This window comes from Bactrocera dorsalis, chromosome 5 (genome assembly GCF_023373825.1).
Source record: "Bactrocera dorsalis isolate Fly_Bdor chromosome 5, ASM2337382v1, whole genome shotgun sequence".
In the NCBI taxonomy this organism is placed as follows: domain Eukaryota; kingdom Metazoa; phylum Arthropoda; class Insecta; order Diptera; family Tephritidae; genus Bactrocera; species Bactrocera dorsalis.
Window position 1 is genome coordinate 31810888 of NC_064307.1, and position 20876 is coordinate 31831763.

Below are 20876 nucleotides of genomic sequence, written 5' to 3' on the forward strand. Positions count from 1 at the left end.
TTGAACTTAGTATCTAATTTTCTCTTTAACAATTCTTTGCGAATAGTATTGTAGAATGATCATAAACCAAATAAAATTTAATCATTATTTTGAGAAGGTTAGTTATAATATTTCCTTCAGTTATTACCACTCCGAACATAAAATATCGTCATGACTTACGTTTAAATTTTTGGGGCGGTCTTTGTCTAACTAACCTAAACTCCTTCCTACATCGTTTAAAACAAAAATTATGAGGTTTTCACAAAAAAAGAAGTACCAATAGAAAAGCTGTAATAATGGCTAAAGCCTAAACCGATACCACAGTTGAAATGGTTTTGCACAAAAATCTTATAAGCCGACCATATACCATTCATATATAATAAAACTTTGATTATAAAGCGTGATCCATTTCGAGGTTTTCTACTTTATTAAAGAAAATGCACAAAAACTTCAAATTTAATGGCGTTTTATTTATTGAAGATTAACTTTTTCAAATGTTGACCGCGGCTGCGTCTCAGAGGGTTCATCCATTGAGTCCAATCGACCGCCCCAAAACGTGAAATTATCTGCTCATCGAAGTGCTCTATGAATAAATCAATTGAATGGTGCTATGTGTGGGAAGTGGCGCCGGCTTGTGTTTTCGTGGATGAAATATCAGCTCTGTAATCTCTTCAGATTACTCTTTCTCCCAACTGCAGCAATTTTGCTTGTTTACACACATAACTATTGAGCCGGAAATGGTACTCATCGCTGAACAAAATTTGGTTTGAAAACGTCGGATTCTCTTGGAGCGAAGCGATGTCTCTTGGGAAGGTCGAGCGGTTTCAGTTCTTGTAGAAGCTCTGTTATAAATGCTTCCAAATTAAGATCTCGACCTAAAATGTGCCAAGTCATTCCATACGTCAGTCCGAGTTACTGTAAACGGCGCCGAATCGACTCTCCACGGTCTTCGTGTACACTCTCAGCTACGGCTGCTATATTTTCTTCACTGCAAGCTAGACGTAGTCTATTCGGTCGAATGTTGTCCAACATAGAATGCTGGACCTCAAAATGGGTGCTGATGTTGCGAATAGTATGCTCAGTAAATTGAGCGAAGCACGCCAAACACTTTATTTACAGAACAAGAATTTTCGTAATAATTTTGTAAACACTGTTTTGGCAGAAGTCTTTCCATGGTGAAATGGAAACAATATTGTCAAAAAATAATATGACAGCTTGACAACACTCACACGTGACCTGTCAAAAAAGGCTATTGGATCATCCGTTATAAATGAACAGCTTCCCCAATAAATCTAACAATTGTATTAAGCACACAATCGTTCTCTATAAATAAATTTACCCCTTAATAATTCTCGGATACTTTGGTACGGTGGCCAAATATCAGTTTAAGATGTTTTCGATTTATCACTTCTCTGTTTGTTTTTGTGGAGCCCTCTGGCGAAAAAACCCAATCGAGTTCAATACGAGAAGGAGTCAGTGGATACTGCTTAACAGTGGCAGTACCTTTTCCTTTGACAGTGTTTGAAAGACCACTCGAAGATTAGAACCAGAACTTTGGGTTCTTATAACTGTTGAATATTCAAGAAAAAGATTTTTTTACCTAAATCGCCGACCTACCAAAGGCATCAAAGTTATTCATTATAAAGTTTGTGACCCATTCTTACATTTTATGGGATAATGACAAAATATGTCCGACTATTTCATATAAGACATAAATAAAGAAATCTTTTTCTTTTTCAATGCAGCACTTTATTAATCAGAAATTTTAATTCTTCTCATATATTATATTGCTTGCGGCTGCGGGCCTTTCACTTCCTCCTCTGAAATTAGTGCAAGCCACGATTAAGTACAGTGCCATGAAGCAAAGGGGTTACAATTTGTTGGGTGGTGATCAATGGCTCGACAATATGTACCGAAGCAGGCAGTGCAGACACTGCGGGCAGTGCAGACAGTGCAGGCAGTGCGGCCAAGCGTGGCTCCTCCTGGTAAGTGGTTAGGAGTGGTGCCGAGTGCAGAAATCCGGGACGGGCGAAAGCCATTGCGAAGAAGGAAAACAATACGAGCTGAAATAAAGTTGTACTGATGAGTTTTTGTATTTTGGCAAAAAGGTTTGCTCATATAACTGTTTATCTTCTGCTTACCAACTTAAACATTGTGATTATTTGTTTGCAAGTTAAGAACTGTAAGTATAAAGATGCACACTCGTTGAGTTAATGTTGTTCGTTAAGCTGTCAGCCGGTGTTTATATACTAATTTCAAATGTTTGAGCCTCCGTCTTAGGTGTTTGCTGCACTTTTGTGTCTTCCTTGTTTAGTGTTGGTCGCAATTGAATAATTTGTAATTCTATAACTGTACGTGGGTTTTTGAAGTTCAGCCGCTGACAGTTTTTGGTCAAAAGTTGCAACATCATTAAAAAATATCATATTTTACTCCACTTGCGCGTGAGCATGTTTGCCGACTGTGCGTAGACATAGTTCTCAAGTTACGTTATTAGAATGTCTTGTAAGTCTTTATATTATTTCCAAATGTTGCGCCGCTTTGTCTTTGAGCTTGCTTGAAGTTTAACGGCATTCATTTTTGTGATCTGCAGTGAATTCGAAGTAGATATACAAGTATGTAGATATCATAATACTCCGGAGGAAGTGACTAATTTAGGTATTTGAGTGCATATGTCTTTGCCAACTGCTTACGCGGTTTTAGCCGGGCTTACAACAGCGTGTCAGTCGTTATTCATTTTCGTTGTTTGCCATCAATTGGAGATTCCAAGAGAAGTCAGGTTCAACAGAGTGGTGGTCTTCCTCTACCTCTGCTTCCCCGGCAGGTGCTACGTCGAATACTCTCAAAGCTGAAGTGTTTTCATCCATTCGGACGACATGACTTAGACAGCGTAGCCGCTCTTTATCTCTAAATGCGCTGGACTATCATCGTTCCATAGACTGACCATAAATCTTCTGCAGAACTTTTCTCTTGAAAATTAATTAAAAATTAATTCTTTTTTTTTAGCTATGTTCCATATAACATATACGTAGCGCCCTCTTGGTGGAACCAGAGATCTTCAACATCAGCATCCTCTAATTCTGGCACGAAAAAGTCATTAATCATGGCTCTTTAGTGTTCTACATTGACAGGAACATTATGGCCGCCTTTATTTTTGTGAACGAGACATAGTTTGTAAGCCCACAAACAAGATCTCCAGCAAAATCTTTTATAAAGTGGATGGACACAGCTTAATGTGTTGCACTGGCAGATGGACTCATTCAGGTCTTCTTTGATACTCTGATCCACAGCAGCAATAGCGTCTTCGGTGCGTTCTGTACATCGGCTTTGAGTATGGACATTATTCACTAGAGTAATTGTGGTTCGAAATCGATCCATTGTTCCTCGAATTATCGACTTGTTGGGCGATGCTTGAAGCCAGTGCGCGATACATCGCGTAATTGGAACCTCTAAGCCCTGAATCGAAGCGGTATTGTCCGCATAGATTTTAAGCTTTATATAAGTATCCTCACAGGAAAAAGTCTAACGGTGTGATAAATCTTTTTTTTGGTGGCCAATCGAAGTGTTCTATCAATAAATCTACTGATTGTTGCGATGTGTGGGAAATGGCGCCGTCTTGTTGAAACGAAATGTCGCTGAGATCACGAGCTTTAATTTCAGTCATTAAATAGTCGCGATAATGATCGTCATTGACGGTTACGTTCACGCAGACATCATTTTGGAAGAAATATAGGCCTATGATTCCTCTGACCCACAAACCACACCAAACCCTTGTTTTTTCAGGATGAAATGGCAGCTCTTGAATATCTTCATGTTGTTCTTTGTCCAAAATGCAGCAATTTTGTTCGTTTACATATGCATTGAGCCAGAAATAGGCTTCATCACTGAAGAAAATTGGGCTCGAAAACGTCGGATATTTTTGGAACTTCTCAAAAGTCCAGAGAGCACCGCTATGTCGCTTGAGAAAGTCGAGCGACTTCAGCTCTTGCTCTAGCTCAGCTGTATTTTGTAAGCATTTAATTTAAGACCTCAAAGTAACATGCGTCATTCCATATGTCAGTCCTAGTTGGTGCGAACGGCCACGAATCAACTCTCCACGGTCTTCGTGTATACTCTCAGCTACGGCTGCTATACGAGTATTTTATTCACTGCGTGTTGGACGTGGTCTTTTTTGTCAGAAATTATCAAAAAAAAGAAATGAACGCTTGGGTCTCAAGATGGATGTTGGTATGGCGAATACTATGTTCAGTATGCCGATTATTTTGACCATAAGTCGAGCGAAGCCCGAAACAAATTGTTTGCAGAACGTGAATTTTCGTAATAAAGTTGAAGTTTGCAAACGTTAATTAGGTGTTAGGCTTGGTGAGACAATACTGAATAAAAATGACATGACAGCTTTACACGACTCTATATAGGCTATGGAAAAAAACGCCTCTACTTGGATCACTCGTTAAAATTCATAAGAAAAAAAGACTTAAAATAAGAACATCTATAAAACGGAATAATATTTCAACAAGTTGGAAGCGAGATATGAATTTTCCTTTCTGATAATGAGAAAAAACAGAAAGCTGTTACTTCCCATTACAATTAATTACCTAGCAAAAAAAAAAACAATTTTTTTTACCTACCCTGATGGGTATATTTATATATTATACATATACTATATAAGTATGATTGGATAGTAGAGGTATTACGCTACAGTGCTAACAATACGTTGCGTTGTATTCTAAATATATATATACATATACATATGTATATGTGATAAAAATTGTGGACATGAAATGCACAACCACAAAATTAAATATATAAATTTATTTTACTAAATGATGAAAGCGCATCGTATGGGAATGTATATAACATGTTGAAATGAGTGCTCATCCTTCTGTACTAAATACCCATCAACATGAGGGATTTTGACTGGCATGAAATTAATTATGAATTTAGCCAACGGGCAATTACATATGAAGTATTTAACTCTATAAGATGGAGTTTGGTATAAAAGATGCAGTGTCTAGATAATTGGCAGTAATCACTATTTCTACGCACGCGCTCTACTTAACGCAGTCAAAATATGAACGTAAACAAAGGTTGGCATATAACGGCGTCAACGCACCAATTCAAATCTTTTTTGTTTAATTTTTTAGGTGCAGTGCTGATCATAACATCATTTCATATTATCATAGCTGCCAGTCGACCATTCGTTTGTGTACCAACGTTATTTCTACAAACTCCCCCGCATATATCTTTTGCAAAGTTGACCGAACACTCCGTTGATTCAAGCAGTGGGCGCCAGCTAACTAGTCTTAGTGGAGATTACGAGAATGCAACGGCCGCTTTGGAAGAAATTTCTGCCAATTGGTCAGCTGACGATTCAGTAGTTGTTTTACTGACTTCGCCGGAAGTGGATACGAAATATTTACCCGTAAATGTATTTGACGAACTTAATCAGCATATAAAATACTACTATGTGTTACTACAGCGTAAAGGTTACTCGTTGTATAAGGTGATTAAAAAGACGTTATTGTATGGCAAACCAACTCAAACGGGATATCATTTAGCACTTAAGCCAGTGGGTAATTTTTCGGTAAATATTGGTTTCACATTTAATTTAGGAACAAGCGGCACTTTTAATTTTTCTTGAATAACCATTTGTAAGCCAATAAAGATATAATTTCAGTAAAACGAACAATTAAACTTTATTTAATTCGTTCCATTATTTTAATATGCATACAGTCTAAACATTCCTACTGGGTTATGCAAATAACAAACACACCTATTTACAAGCCGAAGTCGACGTTGTGAAACCGTGGTGTGCATTTAGGCGCCTTTGGTAAGGCAACCGCTACAGTGACGTCAAATATTAAGTGCAGTAGGAAATCTTCGGTTTGTTATCTTTAAGGAATATGTTGCTATTTTTCCGGATCTAAGCGGAATTACTTACAGTTTATCCTAGAGAGTAGTCTGTAGGGGAAGTCTAATATCGAGGAGCTAGCAAGGAAAACATCGGCTGACTGCAGAAGACATAAAAGTTGAGATTTCTCATTAAAACTAGTCCTTTGGTTCTATGGAACTTTAAGCCATTAATACATATATAATGGAATACTCTTATAGTGGAAACAGACTAGATTTAGACTAGATTTTTGAAAAACCGAAAAGAAGAAGCTTTGAAGGAGGCTAAAAATTAAGTATTTAAAGCTGATGCAATCCAAAGCTGATTTGCCTGTGATATGGAAATCTAATGCGAAAGGGGTCCCAGCTTCTCGTTTTGAATACTTCCAATTAAAACTAATCCCATTTAAGTGATGTTACTAATTGACAATGCTCCAGGTCCTCCTCCCGAAACTATAATTATCTTCGATTCACGAGTGAAAATTGTATTTTTTCCACCAAATAGTAACTGCATGCTTCAACCAACGGTTGGACTACAAAGTCATTAAAAATTTTAAATCTTACTATACAAGGGGATCATCAGCAGATCTACATGAAACTATGAGACAAAACTGTGAGCTTTCACTTGAAAAACTTTTATAAGCATTCAATATTTTATATTATATTTTATATATTGATGCTGCAAGATTTACTTGACAATCTTGGAATGAGTTTTCACAAAACTCTCGGAATGGTGTCTTGAAAAAAATGTGTCCATATTTTTCACCACTGAAACCCAAGAAGTACCTTCTTAAATCTTGGATAAATTGTAGCAGAAGTGATCAATATCGTCAAGCAATTAAATTTAGAGGTCGATCATGATGGCGTACAAGAATTGCTAGATTCACATATTCTAGAGCAAACAATTGACGAGGTAATAGAAATGAAAATATTGAACAAACTGATTCTCTAGACCAAGTTGAACGAACGAACAATTTTCTGTCCGACTTACACTCCTGCTCTCTGAGAACATTCCACACCAATCCAGTATAAGGGAACTGTGGGACGGAATTTCAAGCTCCTTACGTACAGCTGCAAACGAAATCATTGACTTTCGTAAAGCTCGAAAGAACAGATTGTACGATGAGGAGTGTCGAGTTGCAGTGGAAGCTGCCTACCTCGCAACGTTACAATCGACCACAACACGTGCGAGATGGGATAGATACCAAGAGCTGAAGAGAGAAGCGAGACGCATTTGCAGAAAAAAAGATAGGGCCGAAATGGGTGAGCACGAAATGCTTGACAAGTTGAACGACAATTACTTCTGTCGAAAATTCTCGAAAATTCTAGGAAAAGATGGGGCGACTAACAGAAGGTACTCTTCCAGAACACCTAGAGGTGATCTAGTGACCGATGTCCAGAGCATATTAAAATTATGGAAGCAACACTTATCCAGCCTGCTGAATGACAGTGAAAATATAACGCTAGGAGAAGGCGAACCCGATTCCCCAATCGATGACAATGGAGCAGACGTTCCATTGCCCGACAATGAAGAAGTTCGAATAGCAATTACCCGTCTGAAGAAGAACAGAGCGGCGGGTCCGATCAATTGGCTGCCCAACTTAGTCCAATATGGCGACGAAAAACTGATGAGTAGCATGTATCCCATTCTTTGTAGAATATGGTCAGAAGAAAGCATGCCTGAAGATTGGAATTTAAATGCGCTCTGCCCAATACACATAAAGGGAGACCTCACAATTTGCGCCATTTACCGTCAGATATCGCATATAAGATTTTATTGAGCGTATTGTGTGAAAGATTAAAGCCTTAAATTAAAAGATTAATAAAGCTGCCTCAATTTGGTATCCCGGATATACTAATATAGCTGTGTAAACTGACGTTGAGCCATCCCAAAAGATGGACCTCTCCGAGCCGTTCGATACTAAACGAAGTTTCAGACAAAGCGACTCCCTATCGTGCAACTTCTTCAATCTACTCCTTAAGAAAATAGTTCTAGCTGTAGATCTGAATAAAGCAAGGTACAGTCTTCTGCAAGTGTGTACAACTGCCGGTATACGCCGAAAACATCGATACTTTTTGCCATAACACCCTCGCCATTAGTTCTGATTCCTTCACATTGGATAAAGGAAGCGAAGCAAATGGGTCTGGTAGTGAACGAGGGCAAGACGAAATATCTCCTGTCATCAACCAAACAGTCGACTTGGCTCCCACGTCCCTGTTGACATTCATAACTTTGAAGTCGTTTATAATTTTGTCTATCTTGACACAAACAACAACGTCAGAAATCTAAAAATCTATCTCGAAATCTAACGCCGAATAACTCTTGAAAACAAAGACCAAATCCTACAAGTCACTCATCATTCGCGTCCTACTACATGGTGCAGAGGCATAGACCTGATCAGCCGGCTTTATGAGTTTTCGAGTAAAAAATTCAGCGGAAGATTTATGGTGCTTCGGGCATTGAGAACGGCGGATACCGCAATAGATGGAACGAAGAGCTTTACAAGATATATAACGCCATTGACATAGTCCAGCGAATCAAGAGACAGCGGCTGCGCTAGCTGGGTCATGTTGTCCGCATGGATAAGAACACTCCAGTACTGAGAGTATTTGACGCAGTATCCACCGTGGGATGCAGAGGAAAGGGATAACCTCTCTTCTGTTGGAAGGACCTGGTGGAACCTCCAGTTGGCGCCACCTTGCGAAAAGAAGAAACGACTGGCGCGCTGTGTTTCTGATAAAGAGCACGTTTCTACTACAAAACGGGTAATAATACCAATTACTGGTATGCTACGAGGAACTTTTGCATGAAAAGAAGAAATACTTAACTCGTCAGACAACTTTGGTAGAATATATGAATCCCTTCGACATCAAAGTAACTTCGGTTTAGGTTACTTTATTCTTAGCAATGTAATTTTTTTTGTTATTTTATACTTTATCAAACATTTTTCTTCTAAATTATGGTTTTATTTAATCTCTAGTCTCCATTAAACATGCTTTATATGTACTCATATGCAAAGTTGAACGCCGACTTACGCGAATTAGAATTACACGAAAAATGCTCAGACCAACCTATCGCGTAAGTTTGGGGTATTACAGCGTTCTGGAATTCTTGTACACTCCGAACTACGAGTCGCTGGGCTAGCACTGTTGAAAATGGCTTTTCGCCTTTCTTTATTGTAATAATTTTGAAAATATAAATTCATAAACCCAGATTGTGCAGACAGAAGAAATTTTACGTCGCTTCACATTTGCAGCTTAGATCTTTGATTACTGGTGTTCTCTGCGCTACGTCGGCGGACAGCCGCTTCAGCTATATTACTTGCAAACTTAATCAGCAATGGCAGTCACGTTGCATTGCTGCCGGCTACGGAAAGTGCGCAAGCGATGCAAAACAAAATGTGTATAACAAGCTTTTAAAATGAAAGAGTAAAACACACCGACATATTGTGTATATTTTGAAGCATAATGACGCTCTGGTGAAATTGCATAATTTTGACAATTCCTTAAAGGGCTGTCACTAACTAGTCAATGCTTGCCTGCTTTGTCACGCTTTGTAAGTAAATGTGTGTATGTGGCTTTGAGACCCATAAAAGGAATGTGTTGCGGGTAATAGGAGTCATGGCTACGACGTTTCTGCTTCTGCTTTTAACTCTTACTACGCTTGGTAAAACCCAAGTACCAACTAGCCGAATTGGCGCTCAAGGTTCTTGTTTATGGATTATGTTTGTAATATAGCTGTCTTAATATATAAACCTCTGCAAACCCAACTTACCATAGCAAAGCAGTTTAACTACTCGCCAATCACACATATTCAGCAGTAACGCGTTCTCTAATCAAATTAAAAACTAGCAAAATGTTCAAGTACATCGCCTTCGTCCTTTTGGTCCTGGCTGCCGTCGCCCGTGCTGAGCCTAAACCCAGTGTGCTCGCCTACACTGCGCCCGTGGTCGCCGCTGCACCCTCAGCTGCCATCTACACCCGTGAGTACCACGGCAACTTTGCTGCGCCCTATCTGGCTTCACCCTACGTGGCACCAGCACCGTACTTCGCCTCGCCCTACGTAGCTTCGCCGTATTACGCGTCGCCTTACGCTCCTGCCTATACCGCACCGCTTTTGTTGAAGAAGTGAATGCAATAGTCTGCTGTTTAAGTGATTTACGATTTTATAGCAAAAAAAAAAAATATTTACGATAAAAAAATTATACGATATTGTTGATAAATGCATGTGTATGCAATAAAATGTGAGTTTTCGGAAGAAAACATAAAATGAATTGTGATAATGTTTTATACTCTTATAGTCCCAGTGTATTTCCATTGCTTCACTTGACCTTTGATACTCGTATTATGTATTAATATGCTGTTGCAACAGTGCTGATCTCCTTAAATGTCCGCTCTATAAACTAACAGTTATTTTTGCTGAAGCGTTGTTCATTTATTCGCATTTATTTCAGTTATAATCATTGCCCTTCCTCAAGGTCTCTGTGTTTATCACCGCTTTGGTGCAGCCGCAGCGGAAGTAACACTTTTTCTTTTAAGCCTAACTTATTTATGTATGGCTGTGCGCATTCATTCGATTCTAAAGCACGTCATTGGTGATATGAGCGGTTATTATTGTTTTGTAGACATGAACCGCTTCGTATTTGCAAAAAATATCAATTTTTATACTCTTGCAACATGTTGCTACTGACTATAGTAGTAGTGTTCATCTAATGGTTGTTTGCATGTTTGTATCATCTTAAAATAATCTAATTAGATATAAGGTCATATACGCATATATATTGATATATATATAAATGATATATGTATATATATAAAAAACAGGATGACGAGGCGAGTTGAAATGATAGGCGTGACACCGCCCATATTTAGGTGAAAATCCATATCTCGTGACCTATCAATCTCAGTTCGTTATTTTATATTATCCATTCCTTCACACAATTTTAGATTCCATCTGGTTCTTTCACTTTCCAATCACCGGTCCCAATGATCGGTTAGACCCGAACTGAGGCTTTCCTTACTTGTTAAAAGTTATCTTCAGAGTTATTATTGTTGCATAAATACCAGAATTAGGCAGTGAGTACCATCCGAAGATCTAATCCTGTATGTAATGTCGACCAAATGTCGGACTCAGGGAGCGAGGTGTCGCTCGAACCGAACCATTATTTTTGTATTAAATTGGAACGAATTGCGAACGTTGTTCCAAACTAAGTTTATTATTTATAAAATAGCAAATCTAATTATGTATAGATCAAGTAACAGCAGTCAGAAGGCCAACTACGAAAAAGTATTGCCTCGCTGCAAACCACATGTTTACCTAAACATCCGTTTTGATTGATCTAGAATATGTAATGAATACGTTGATCAATACCAAAAGCTCGTGCAGGATCGGGAAGGCCCTCGACGACTCGTTCGATACCAAACGAGGTTTCAGACAAGTTGACTCCGTCTGATAAGTCTTCGTTACGAGTTTTCGAGAGAAAGGTTCTGCGAAAGATGTATGGGCGTTTCCTCACGGCAAGTACCACAGTCGATGGAACGATGAGCAGTATGAAATAAAGGGTGATTTTTTAAGAGCTTGATAACTTAAAAAAAAAAAAAAACGCATAAAATTTGCAAAATCTCATCGGTTCTTTATTTGAAACGTTAGATTGGTTCATGACATTTACTTTTTGAAGATAATTTCATTTAAATGTTGACCGCGGCTGCGTCTTAGGTGGTCCATTCGGAAAGTCCAATTTTGGGCAACTTTTTCGAGCATTTCGGCCGGAATAGCCCGAATTTCTTCGGAAATGTTGTCTTCCAAAGCTGGAATAGTTGCTGGCTTATTTCTGTAGACTTTAGACTTGACGTAGCCCCACAAAAAATAGTCTAAAGGCGTTAAATCGCATGATCTTGGTGGCCAACTTACGGGTCCATTTCTTGAGATGAATTGTTGTCCGAAGTTTTCCCTCAAAATGGCCATAGAATCGCGAGCTGTGTGGCATGTAGCGCCATCTTGTTGAAACCACATGTCAACCAAGTTCAGTTCTTCCATTTTTGGCAACAAAAAGTTTGTTAGCATCGAACGATAGCGATCGCCATTCACCGTAACGTTGCGTCCAACAACATCTTTGAAAAAATACGGTCCAATGATTCCACCAGCGTACAAACCACACCAAACAGTGCATTTTTCGGGATGCATGGGCAGTTCTTGAACGGCTTCTGGTTGCTCTTCACCCCAAATGCGGCAATTTTGCTTATTTACGTAGCCATTCAACCAGAAATGAGCCTCATCGCTGAACAAAACACGCGCGCGAAACACATTTCGAACCGAACACTGATTTTGGTAATAAAATTCAATGATTTGCAAGCGTTGCTCGTTAGTAAGTCTATTCATGATGAAATGTCAAAGCATACTGAGCATCTTTCTCTTTGACACCATGTCTGAAATCCCACGTGATCTGTCAAATACTAATGCATGAAAATCCTAACCTCAAAAAAATCACCCGTTATAAGAGGACATTGACATAGTTCCGCGAATTAAGATACAGCGGCTGACCTAACTAGGTAATGTCATCTGAATGCATGAAAACATTACGACTCTGAGAGTATTCGACGCAGTATCCGCCGGGGAAGCAGAGAAAGAGGAAGACCCTCACTTCGTTGGAAAGACCAGGTGATAAAGGCTCCGGCTACACTTGGAAACTCCAATTGGCGCTAAACAGCGACAAAGAAATCTTTTGTAAACTCGGTTATAACCGCCTAAGTAAAAAATAAAAATATAAAATTTTACTAAATTTCAATGTGTTTGCGAACTTTCTTCAAAGAAACTTTACTTTAACTGCATTTAGTAAAGTAAGTACCAAATTGGTATTAGTTGCTATCCCGAATTTCATTATAAAAACTCGCTAGACAAATAGTAAATTAAACTAGTTTAAATTTCTCCAATTACATTGAGGTGGTTCGGAATGAATCAGTTCCACTTTTGCAATATAAGGATACCCTGGTTTCTCGGTCGATATGAAAGAAAAAAAAATTAGTGAAGAGTGACGACTTAAGACTTTAAAGGGAATATGGTTTCAACAGGTCTAAACAAATTGGCTATGAAAAGATATAAAATGTGAAGGTCGTCCAAAACCAGCCGTTGTGCCAGAAAACATCGATGCCGCACGTGAACTGATAATGCAAGACCGTCATGTAACATACCTTCAGATAGAGGCATGCCTATGCATTTCTCCCACCAGCATACATTCGATATTGCATGAACACCTGGTCGTAAAAAAGGTTTGTTCTCGTTGGATCCCGGCCAATTTGACAATCACTCAAAAAAAGGCTCGTGTGGATTGGTGTAAAGAAATGCTGAAAAAATACGATCGCGGTGTTTCAAAAGACGTTTAAAAGATCGTCACAGGTGACGAATCATGGATCTATGCGTATGAGCCCGAAACAAAACAGCAATCGACCGTGTGGGTCTTCCAAGACGAGCCAAATCCAACGAAAAAAAAAAAAAATTTTCGTTGATAAATATGCCTATTTACATTATTAGGCCAGAAATATATGTATATAGCAACCCTCGTATATTTAAATTAACAGAGCATTCTAGTTTTGGTTTTTGGAAACATATTGAAACTTCTTTTATCAATTCGGTAGTTTAGATGTTCAAAAATATCTCCCTAGAAGAATTTTTTAAAATTCAAATTATTTCTGAAGCTATAGCAGTTTTAAAGTCGTGCCGACGAGGTCGTGGTCTTTTTCCCTTCCCCTTCTCATGGACGAATAACTCTTTGAAAAAAGTTTTTAAATTCATTCTGTGTACCGTGTACCCTGAAAAAGGCTTGCTACAATTCATCATGAGCAGCTAAGTCGATTTAGCCACGTTCGTCTGTCCGTCCGTCCGATCTGAAACTTTTTACCCGTCCTTTTCTCACCATGAAGCTGGTCATTGCTCGGAACTGCCGAGTTCGGACCTCTATAGCATGTAACTACCATACAAACTGAAGGATCGGAATGAAGTTCTTTGGAAATATTTTTTTCATGTGACGAGATATCTTAATGTAATTAAGGCTATGCTGTAATTGTGGATATAAAGTCAGTGTAGCATATATCTGACATATGAACTGATCAATCAAAGTTCTTGTAAGGAGGATTTTGTATTTGGCTAATATTAGTAATTAATATTGATAAGACTATCGTTCCACTGTATCGTTACCAAAATATAACCATTTGAAAATACGATTTTGATCAACATTGTCGTCACTCATCGAACAATTCTAGAAATATCTCTGATAAAGCTATGACTGCTACGAACAGTTACTTGGCGAAAGAGAAGTTACGAATCAGATTTTGTAAACGTCTTAGCGCCGTGCTTATGTGCTTATTTCCCCTTCGTAGGGAACTTAAACGAAGTTAAAAACCTTCGAGATTTGAGAAACTCTTAAAAACTACGCTACATATTAGCTTCATGAAAAAAGTTTAAATTTTTCAAAAATTAGCTAAGTTAAATAATAATTGGTCAGTCAAGGCGGCGTTAATACAAATCAATGAACATAAAAGTTGGTCCAGCAATGTTTGAGTTAAAATATTATTTTTCTGCATATTATTGTGTGTGTTTACTCCATATATGAAAATTTACATCTCGTTTTATGCGCGGCGGTGAACTTATCTTCCCGTTCGAAACGCTGGGCAGTACTTGATAAGGATGCATGGGCTTATATAGCGGCGAATACATTATATTTTGCGCAAAGTCTGGATTAATGTAATGCTATATGCCAATATATTATTACAGCAAGTGTATATCAGCAGACTAGCAGCCACTTCCTTAATCGCTTCAGACACTGCAGACTTTCATCTGAGTTGACTTCAGCTTACAAGTGGGATTTAGTTGCTTTACAGCGGTCGCCTGGTGAATTTGTTCCGTTCGCGAAAATGACGCGACTTATAAATAATATACAACTAATTTTAATCCTGCAAGTAGTGCTAAACGGTATCGCCGCCACCGAGGATATCACATTGAAATGCGATGAATTCGAGCGTATGTACGACATGTCCACAAGTGAAGCTTATTGCACGGTCTCCGGCTTCGTCGTGTCGCACAGTCAAATCGTAAAAATACAAAAATATCCAAAAGCGAACAATACGAAATTTATGAAATTCTACGATTCACGCCTCCTTTATATACCCTTCAAATTGTTCGATGTCTTTGCTTATTTGAAGACGCTGGACGTTTCGTTTACGGAGATTTTGGATGTGCCACGCAACACTTTCGGCGCTGCGAGCAATTTGAGCATACTCAACATGAGCAACAACAACATTACACAAATAACCACATCCGTTTTTATGGGTGCCAGCAATTTGATGCGGCTCGATCTGAGTCACAATCGTATTGAGGTGCTGAATGAGAATGCCTTCAAAGGCTTAAGTAGCTTGGACAAGTTGCAACTCTCATATAACTCCATACGCAAGTTGCCGAAAGATCTGCTGCTGGAGAATCAGTATTTGTCGACAATAGCGATTAACAACAATCGCTTGGAGTACATTGAACCCGAAGTATTCAATCGTTTGCGACGCATTGTTGACGTCAACTTATCCTACAACAATATCTATCGCTTACATCCGGACAGCTTTCAGTCGGCATATGGTTTGGAGAATCTGCTGCTGACCGCCAATAACTTGACAGAGTTCGAGATGGGTAATAAGAGCATACTGACACAGCTGCAGGTGGATTACAATAATTTAACGCGCATTTACGTTAACGGTACCAAACATGTGCGTGCCGATCACAATCGCATCGTCGAAGTGCAAATGATTAATACACTGTTCTTGGAAACATTAATACTAGGTTCGAATAATCTGAGCGATATTAAGAATATCACGAATATCACCGGTTTGCTGCAGCTGGACTTGGCCAACAATCCCATTGGACCGATCAATATCACGACGTTTGATCGGTTGAAACGACTCCGTGTGCTCTCATTGCGTGCGATCGGCTTGTGGCAACTTACTTTTGGCATGTTCTCCAAGCAGGTGAATTTGGAGACACTCGATTTGTCTTATAATAATCTAACCGAAGTGAATTTGGATATGTTTGTGCCTTATCTGTCCAACCTACGTTATCTTTATATCGATGGCAATAATTTGACCGAAGTACATGGTAAAGGTGGCTTCTCGTATGTCTTCCCGAATCTCTCCAAACTCGGCGTATCGCGCAATCAGTTCAACTGTACCTACTTGCATACATTGCTGGTGCCGCCACAACTCTCCACTTCGGTGATGCTGCACATCGAGCCAGAGGAAAATGCGGCCGAACGCTCACACATACGCGATGTCTCCTGCGTCAGCACTTCGAAGGGTGTGGATAAGATCGCGCTACAAGAGGTCCAGCATGAGTTGAACGATATGAACACGTTACAAACAGTGCTGCAACAATCGATGAATACATTGCGTCTGCACGAGAAACGTCTGGAGTTGTATTTGTTACTGATGAAGATCGCTTTGCTGGCGATGATCGTGCTTTTGGTCGGCGTTGTGGTGGTTTATGCGTGGAAAATCAAGCGACGCGAGTACTTCTCAAGACGGGGAGCGAGTATTGTTTTTCATTCTAGTGCAACGGTCAATTCAAATATAGAGCATTGTGCCGAATGAGTGATGTGGCGAATGCTGCGGAATGAAAACCAAAGAGAACTTCAAGTGATTATGTAAAAAATACTCTTCACAAATATTGCGAATAAAACTAGGAACTTAAGATAAGAAAACTTTATAAATAGAAAGTGTGTTACAATGATGTGCCGCAGTTCAAATTAAAAAATAAAAGATAATAAATACAAAATATTAAAAAAATTAAAAAAAAGTGAAAATCTTTCGATGTATGTATTTAATAAAAGTGTTTTTGTTTTAGCATTTCATTTACAGTTATCATGCGCTACTCGAATCAGTGGATAGTTTATTATATTGCGCAATATTTGCACGGGTCTTCCAAGCATATTGTCTTAAAGAGGGAATGAGCTTATATAAGGAATTTAAGGATTTTAATGGATTTTTTTTTTATAATTATGCACTCCGGAAGACGATCACCGAATAAAATTACTATTATGATCAAGTTCAAGCTTCTGAATATTAGGTTAATCTTGTTCGTTGTAACTTTAGAAGATTGGCTCGACAGAACCTTACTTTTCTTTAGGTTAATCACAAAAATCACGCCACATTAACTCTAAAAGACTCTTCCAAGTATTGCACAACGAAAGCTGAAAATTGATAAATGAATAAATAATATTTAAAAGTTGGGATACAAAATAGAAACCATTACCCAAAATTACTTTTATTACTCCTAAATGAGAATTTTGTACATGTCGAATATGTTCTTGTGGTACCCGAAAAAACAATACATCAGAGAATCGCTAACATACAATATATAATACTACTGTGAGCAAAAAAATCGTAAGATATTTTAATTTCAATTTCGGGTCCCTTCGTTGAAATATCGGAAGAATCAGTGAAAACCATTTTGAAAGATTATAAAGATTAAGAAAAAGTGAAAGCACAATTCGTTTTTACGAAAATCTTCGGCAAACGAGGCATAACACTAAAGTAGCTTTTCTAATATATTGTTGACAGTTTGGCAGACATTCGGAGTGCATCGAAGAAAACTGTCAACATAATTTTTTCGGCTTCGGCTCACCTTCGCAACGATACTTGGACGCTCGTTCGTCTGTTTACGGATCGTATGCATAAATTCAAGACTCATCGCCATTAATAATGCGCTTCATGACATTCTGGTAGTCAGAAAGCATTGTTTCACAGACGTTCACGGTACACTATTTTTCGAAAAAGTTTAGTGATTTTGGAACCAATCGTTCTTTCAATTTAGGCCCAAATGTTCTTTCAAAATGGTTTCAATGACTGTTCATCGTCGATTCCCAATCACAAATTTCTTTATTATATTGACATGTTGATCATCAGTTGATATTGATGGCCATTCTGGACGTGGTGCGTCGTGAACGCGTTCTCGACTCTCTATGAATAATTTGTACCAATCAGAAACACTTGCTCACGCCAAACAATTATCACCGAAGGCCAGAAATTTGATTCCGCGTGCAAGATTTAATGGAAATTCTCTGTTGATTAATTTTACTCATCGCAAAAATCGCCAAACGAGCTTTATGTAGAGCGTTTGTCCGGAAAGTAATAGAACTGAGTCGCTTAAAAAAATGTATTGAACCAATCGTTAAAATTTTTAAAAACTTTCAAAATAGACTCCTTCTGCGTCGCTGCAGCGCTACAAGCCCGATTTTCAAGCTTTGAAGTCGTCACGGAAGGTATTCTCCGGAATAGCCTTGAGAGCCGAGGTGCATGCTGCTTGGATCCCCTTTGTCGCCTCAAAATGCTCCGAAGAATGCCTATTTGTCTCGGGATCATACTCAGAGATCTATGACACATCACTTGTGACAACGTTATTACAAAATTGGGAGTAAAAGTGTTTTTTCGTTCGGGTTTGCTCGAACTATAAATAACTACTAAGTCCTTTAGAGAAGTTCACATTTTTAAATTACAGTACAAGTTGAATAAACTCCAGCTATAACAAAATAATGAACCTTCTTTAATTATAATATTATTCTCAATTACGCTACATACACTCTGGAAAACGAAAACGTTTTGTTTTGAACTAGCTGTTTAGAATCAAACTCACATTTTTCGAAATTTTTCTGAAATTGCTTCGTGAGACTTATGTCGGTATTCTGCGTGAGACGATTGTCTCATGTCTCTAATAGTGACTATAGTAATTTAGTGATTCTGTTAGTCAGGAGTCTCATTTTGGTATTCTGGCAGTTACAGTATAGTAGTATACTGTAAAGTAGTATACTTTATTTGCCAGAATACCAAAATGAGACTCCTGACTAACAAAATCACTAAATTACTATAGTCACTATTAGAGACATGAGACAATCGTCTCACGCAGAATACCGATATTAGTATTGCGAGTGTCGACAGTTTTGTTGTTGTTATGAAAAAAAAGTTATGTAATGCAATTTTTCGAGTTAACTAAACAATATTTTTGAAAAAAAAAAAAATATTTTTAAATTATTTCTCAACATGGATCATGTGAGTAATACATACATAAGCATATTCTAGAATCTAGATGGTAAGTTGCAGGTTCTTCGACTTGTTGAGTACACCTTATTTTACATGTTGCGGTTATATTCCTTTACCGTGATATTTTCTGCATCTTTATTAACACTGAACACAATTTTTATTTTAACATATTTTTTTGTTTCTTTTGAATGCATTCGATTGATCAACGATATTAAACGTTGGGCATGTGCAAACTTTTTGCAACCATTTCTGTGAATTTACCTCGAAATTGTTCTTGCTTTTGCTATACTTTCAGTACGTGTTTGCAATAATATTCGCCACCAGCTGGAAATATTCGACTTTGAGACGGCAACAGTGAGCAATGCACGGTAGCAGCCACATACATCACGCCCTCCGCCTGCTCACACCCCTTCGTTTCTGTTATAAATCAGTCAGTGGTGCTATCAATCTGTTCGGTACTCATAGTTGACCGACAATTAGTATTTGCAAACACGTACGCCGGCTAAACACACCGTTGAGCCTTGACTGGCGCTCAATCCATACTTCGGCCCACATCGGGCGCCGGGCATAATGGGGGCTCTTATTTCATCCGTATGTATGCATAACAATTTTTGGCAAACAAACGGGCTTTGTGGATCAGAGCTGTGTTCTGTAGAACAACGGTGGGTGGGACATGCGGTGGAAGGGCGACTGAAAAGATTCGCAAAGTGCGCGACAAGTAGAAATGCAAAATGACGTTGATCACAATTAAGGCAATTGGAATTAAAAGTGTACTAAACATACATACTTACGACTGTGTGCGTGTTGTTACCAGATCTACTGCATATACATAAATATTCAAAACAAAAAATATTAAATAAAACAAAGCATTCAATTTAAATATTTTGGCGGGCAGATGGATAATGCTCATCGCATTTACTGGCAGGCGTTGAGTTGCTGCTAAAATATGCTTGGTCTGGTATATAAGCTGGCTAGATTTTTTTGTAGAATCGTAGTACAACTTCAGCACTTCGCTAGTTAGCAACTTCGCAGCAAAACAAACAACAATCAAAATGTTCAAATCGGTAAATACTTTAAGTAATGAACATGCAAAAAATTAATACTATCTTATAACATTTTCCAACATTACTCGCTTACAGTGTGTTCTTTTCGCCGTTCTCGCTTTGGTCGCCTGCGCTTCAGCTAAGCCCGCCGTGGTCGCCTACAGCGCTCCAGCTGTGGTTACCGCTCAGAGCTCACAGTACATTGCACGCAATTACAATGGTGTTGCTGCTGCCCCCGTCGTTGCCGCCGCCTACACCGCACCCGCCGTAGCTGCCGCTCCCGTGGCCGCCGCATACACCGCCCCAGTTGCTGCTGCCTACAGTGCTCCCGTTGCCGCTGCATACACTGCCCCAGTTGCCGCTGCTTACAGCGCTCCAGTCGCTTCTTACGCCAATTATTACCCTTACAACGCCGCTTACACCGTGGCTTACTAAATGTTGGATCAAATGTGGAAAGTAAATGCATAATGCTACTCAGGGCTAATTCTAAATGGACAAAATGGAACAGGGCAATCAAATTGGACTCTTGCTAAGCAAAAAGTTCGTCTAACAGATAATTTATATAGTTTGTGATCATTTTAGAGATTTGTAACCAGTTTTTCGGCTGCATATCTGCATTGTACCTTATTAATACGCTATATAAATGGAATAATATAAATCCTCCAAAATTGTTGACTAAAATATATTTGTTTACTTTATCTGTACTAATTACGCTTTGAAGGTTAAAACTAAAATGGTTAGGTGACTCTGATATTCCATTCAAAAAATAAATTTTTTGTTTCGCCCAAATCAACAAAAATTATCCTGTGAAAAATGATTTCCTATGCCCATTGAGCACATCAAGCAGTGACTTTTTGAGGATCTCTATAATGGTTTTTGGATTATCATAACTACAAATTT

At 38.6% G+C, this 20876-nt stretch overlaps 6 protein-coding genes and 1 long non-coding RNA gene across 10 annotated transcripts in view; 5 read left to right on the forward strand and 2 right to left on the reverse strand.

Moving 5' to 3' along the window:
* The window catches only part of LOC125778759 (cuticle protein LPCP-23-like), a 201979-nt gene that overhangs the window by 145929 nt on the left and 35174 nt on the right, over window positions 1-20876 (forward strand). The gene's annotated exons all lie outside the window — the stretch shown is intronic.
* The window catches only part of LOC105224827 (cuticle protein 16.5), a 140058-nt gene that overhangs the window by 95810 nt on the left and 23372 nt on the right, over window positions 1-20876 (forward strand). The gene's annotated exons all lie outside the window — the stretch shown is intronic.
* Window positions 1-20876, reverse strand: part of LOC125778776 (uncharacterized) — a 210504-nt gene that overhangs the window by 94420 nt on the left and 95208 nt on the right. The gene's annotated exons all lie outside the window — the stretch shown is intronic.
* LOC109579447 (uncharacterized) lies at window positions 1723-2526 on the reverse strand. The gene is made up of 2 exons (XM_019989717.3): window positions 2121-2526; window positions 1723-2042 (listed from the first exon to the last, which is right to left on the reverse strand). The coding sequence occupies exons 1-2, from the start codon at window positions 2130-2132 to the stop codon at window positions 1806-1808; spliced, it is 249 nt and encodes an 82-aa protein (XP_019845276.1). The 5' UTR covers window positions 2133-2526; the 3' UTR covers window positions 1723-1805.
* Window positions 9633-10139, forward strand: LOC105224822 (vitelline membrane protein Vm26Ab). The gene has a single exon (XM_011203041.3). It carries the CDS (start codon window positions 9722-9724, stop codon window positions 9995-9997), a length of 276 nt encoding a protein of 91 aa, XP_011201343.2. The 5' UTR covers window positions 9633-9721; the 3' UTR covers window positions 9998-10139.
* On the forward strand, window positions 14669-16690 carry LOC105224821 (slit homolog 2 protein). The gene has a single exon (XM_011203040.4). It carries the CDS (start codon window positions 14773-14775, stop codon window positions 16486-16488), a length of 1716 nt encoding a protein of 571 aa, XP_011201342.2. The 5' UTR covers window positions 14669-14772; the 3' UTR covers window positions 16489-16690.
* Window positions 19837-20657, forward strand: LOC105224820 (cuticle protein 16.5). The gene is made up of 2 exons (XM_011203039.3): window positions 19837-19997; window positions 20073-20657. The coding sequence occupies exons 1-2, from the start codon at window positions 19986-19988 to the stop codon at window positions 20409-20411; spliced, it is 351 nt and encodes a 116-aa protein (XP_011201341.2). The 5' UTR covers window positions 19837-19985; the 3' UTR covers window positions 20412-20657.